This window comes from Salvelinus fontinalis, chromosome 1 (genome assembly GCF_029448725.1).
Source record: "Salvelinus fontinalis isolate EN_2023a chromosome 1, ASM2944872v1, whole genome shotgun sequence".
In the NCBI taxonomy this organism is placed as follows: Eukaryota; Metazoa; Chordata; class Actinopteri; order Salmoniformes; family Salmonidae; genus Salvelinus; species Salvelinus fontinalis.
Window position 1 is genome coordinate 75,078,374 of NC_074665.1, and position 4,175 is coordinate 75,082,548.

At 45.9% G+C, this 4,175-nt stretch overlaps 1 protein-coding gene across 1 annotated transcript; it reads left to right on the top strand.

Moving 5' to 3' along the window:
• Window positions 1-4,080, top strand: LOC129861980 (forkhead box protein J1-B-like). Its single transcript, XM_055933235.1, has 3 exons — window positions 1-311; window positions 574-1,214; window positions 2,202-4,080. Exons 2-3 carry the CDS (start codon window positions 645-647, stop codon window positions 3,048-3,050), a joined length of 1,419 nt encoding a protein of 472 aa, XP_055789210.1. The 5' UTR covers window positions 1-311; window positions 574-644; the 3' UTR covers window positions 3,051-4,080.
• The last annotated feature ends 95 nt before the right edge of the window (window positions 4,081-4,175 follow it).

The following is a 4,175-nucleotide window of genomic DNA, read 5'->3' on the forward strand; positions in this document are numbered from 1 at the left end:
CTTTATTATGAGCATCCAAGAACCTTCCAGCACCCAGACCTTTTCATGTATCATTCTGGTGAGCAATTGGCCGGGATTGAAATATTATGGATTATGCAAAAAGGACTGAAATTGATTAAATAATCTTCTACATTTCTATATAAACTGCTGGATCATACTTAGGTGAGCCCTCCCCCTCTGCACTTGTTGCGCAGAAGATAGATGCTGCTTCTCCGGAGTCCTAGGAGAATAGAGCACAGGGACCGACCGATCACCGACCACTGCAACAGGTGTACACTGTTCCCGAGCATTGTCGCTGACCTGTTTTTGAGGTAAGGGTATATAGGCTACTGTGTTATAATCACTTGTTTAATTTTCATGTTTTGACATGTCGGCATGTTGAGAAAAAAGAGTTTTTTTTATATAGAATGTTTTTAATAGGCTATTGTAATGGGAGTAGTGACTCGAATTCGACTATTGAGACAAATAGGCTTTTTTATATAGTGTGTTTTTAATAGGCTACTGTAATGGGGGGTGGCTCAAATGCAATTTTTCATGTGGTTTTGGTCGATTTCAATATTTGTTTTGCTGCAGGACATCTCATTGAACAGTCCTTCAAAATTTCCACATCTTCGCGATTGAACGTCCCGTGACTCACGCTTAGAATGCCTGTCCTGCTGAGTCCGGAGATCGCCTCCAAGTTTAAGGAGAAATGGCCGAACCTCCAGCCGGAGCTTCAGGACAGCGCAGCCGGCTCAGTGCACCTGGACGATAGCCTGACCAGCCTCCACTGGCTGCAGAACTTCTCCATCCTCAGCGCTAACCAGGAAAGACCCACTGGCACTGGCTCCGGTTGCCCATCACATCACCTGCTTTCCTACCACCAGCGCATGTACCCCCGTGGAACCGACTCCCCGTCCAGCCCTCCAGCGGGGGACACCGCTGCTACCGGTATGCCTTTCTGCCTCGGGAGCCCGGTTACCTCTGGCAGTAACTCCACCGACGTGCGTTTGGTGAACTACCCTCACCACGACCACCACATCAAGGCGCAGATCATCTCACCAGAGGAGATTGACTTTAAAACGAACCCCAAAGTCAAACCGCCGTATTCCTACGCCTCTCTCATCTGTATGGCCATGCAGGCTAGCAAGAAGCCCAAGGTGACTCTGTCCACCATCTATAACTGGATCACAGACAACTTCTGCTACTACAGACACGCAGATCCTAGCTGGCAGGTAAATGACCCGGTTATCCTCTGTCACTCTATTATTGATGAGCTAAATGGCGACAGGGAGAGAAGAGAGAGAGACCAGATAAGGGCTAGCAGAAGGGTTGCAATATGCACACTAAACCTGTTGTTTTGTTGTAAGAATATTAATACACAAACATCTATTTAAAACACATTGTTCCTGTTATTTATTATAATCCTCCAGTAACTTATAATCATCAACAGTAATTTATAATCATCAACAGTGACTTATACTGTATTTTATTAGATCCTAGTGATATTCATTTGAATTTACATTTGTAATTTTATAAACAAAGGTGTCTCAAATAAGAGTACATCTCTGCTATTTCTACCCTCCGAGAGATCTCTGTCAGGCTTCTATCTCAGGGGGTCAGACACAAGTGCTTTACTGCTCTAGGGAGGGGGTTGTGTGTGTGTGTGTGTGTGTGTGTGTGTGTGTGTGTGTGTGTGTGTGTGTGTGTGTGTGTGTGTGTGTGTGTGTGTGTGTGTGTGTGTTAATGAGTATCCCTATGAGATCTCCCTTGGCAGCTAAGCACAGTTGATCATGTTTGAAATGCACAGAGCTCTACACTAGAAAGCCTCATTAGGTACATTTCCTACACAAACAACAACAATAACTCCTCCTCCCCCTTAGAAGGCCCCCTCTCTCTTTTTCTCTCTATTTGACACACACACGCATACGAACACACATACACACACTATATCAAATTAGATTATTATATACATCACATGCAACATGGATATAACACATTTGTTTCTTCTCCCCTCCCCTTCTCCCCTCCCCTTCTCCACTCCCCCTCCCCTCCTCCCCTTCTCCACTCCCCCCTTCTCCCCTCCCCTTATCCACTCCCCCTCTTCTTCTCCCTTTCACCTCCCCATCTCCCCTCCCCCCTCCCTTTCTCCCCTCCCCCCTCCCATTCTCCCATTCTCCCCTCCCCATCTCCACCCCCCCCCTTCTCCCCTCCCCTAACAGAACTCTATCCGCCATAACCTCTCGCTCAACAAGTGTTTCATGAAGGTGCCGCGGCAGAAGGATGAACCAGGGAAAGGAGGCTTCTGGCAGATCGACCCTCAGTACGCTGACATGTTCGTTAACGGAGTCTTCAAGAGAAGGAGAATGTCCTCCAACCTTTACAACACCAACAGGCAGAGCAAGCTCCTACAGAACCAGGAAACTGGCTACCATAGAGGCACTCAGGGGAGCCAAGATGGCTACCACTACCTTGGAGCTGGAGCCAGCAGCAAGCGTAAACAACCTTCTCCAAGGCAACACGGCAAGATGGCGCGGACCCACAAATCCCCGCTGTTAGCCATGGAGGCACACAGCGCAGATATAGTTCTGAGGGGAGATTTTGACCTGGCGTCTGTGTTTGATGACGTCCTCAGTGGTAACTGCAGTACGTTCGAAGAACTGGATATCGACACTGCTCTGAGTTCCCTGGGCTGCTCTTTGGACCTGACCCTGCAGGGGAGGCACTCGGCTGGGCTGGGAAGGTGGTGTGGAGAGGGGGACAATCAGACCCAGCAGACCCACTACTCTTACGACTACATGGAGCTGAGTGGCTCAGTGGGATGTGACAGCAGTAACATGGGGGACCATCACGTTCAACAGCAACAGCTGAGCCAGGATCAGTTGTTACAGAGCCACCTGCACCAGTTCGAGGAGGTGACTCTGTTTCCAGAGCAGCAGGAGGTGCACCCCTGGGAGGAGATGAAGGAGGAGGCGCAGGCTATCCCTCTGACTCTGGATCAGGGCTTTGGGCTGTGTGAAGGATTCTTCTCAGAGATACAACCCTGGGAGAGGGCTGAGGCCTACCTGTGACAGACCAACCACTGTTACGCCAGCCATTAATCAAGGGATTCAGGCCCTAGCCACGGCTTTCTTACAGTAAATGCTGGGACAGGAAAGTCAGAAATCACCAGTGGGCCAGGAGACCTACATACAGACTACTATTTTGCTACATTAGCATCATAAAGTCTTATATACATTATGTTTTTTTCTTTATGTTTTGAGAGATCTATACTGTATGTTTAGGACTTTAAGATTATCTATGTTTCTGGTTTGATCACGGACTGGAGGACTAGAGGTCAATGAAGTGGAGATGCACTTATGGTGTTGGGTCGTAGTCGGACCTAGAGATCAGATTTTAATATGCTTTTCAAGTAGTCAATTTAATATATATCCATTAGAGTCTATGATAAGAGTCTGGCTGGGCACTAGTCTTTTGAGTCATAGGCTATGGCAAAGTGGAGAGAGGGACATAAATGAACTGAAATGCCTCAATCAGAATATCCAAGCATATGAGAGACAACGGGTATGTTTGAGGATAGAAAACATTTCAATTTTTTAATGCTCTGCTGTCCGTCAGAATGCTATTTGCCCTTGTTCCATAAAACATGCAATGACACAGATTGAACACTCCATTGTTTGACAACAATACCACAGCCTTGGCAGGCACAGACGCTTTTGTTCAAGTTTTCCATGATATATTCTGCCAATCTTGCATTTGATTGAACTCTGTCGATGAGTCTGTTCAGAATTAGACTACCCATTGATATACTGAGGAAATCTAAATTCTCTCTCTGGGGTGTTCGGCTTCCTTATAGTGATATTGATTTCTGATTGATTACTTCAAGTTACTAGAATTTTGTATGTTTTTAAAGGATGATTAATTTAAAAAGGTATCTTGTTTGGGAAAACTGATGAACCAATGAAAGGCTTGTACTTATTGAGTCAATCGTGAAGTTCAGCTCAAACTTGATACGATGTCTTCAATGTAATTCTGGTGTAATTCATAAATTGTTCAAAATGCAATCATGCGTCAATGCAATAAATGGCAGTTTAGATGTTTTATTGCATTCGTTTGCCATACTGCATATGAAAGTCAAAGATGCAATCCATTGGTCAATAAGGGTCAAGAACAGCTTGTTCATAGATGGGAAGACA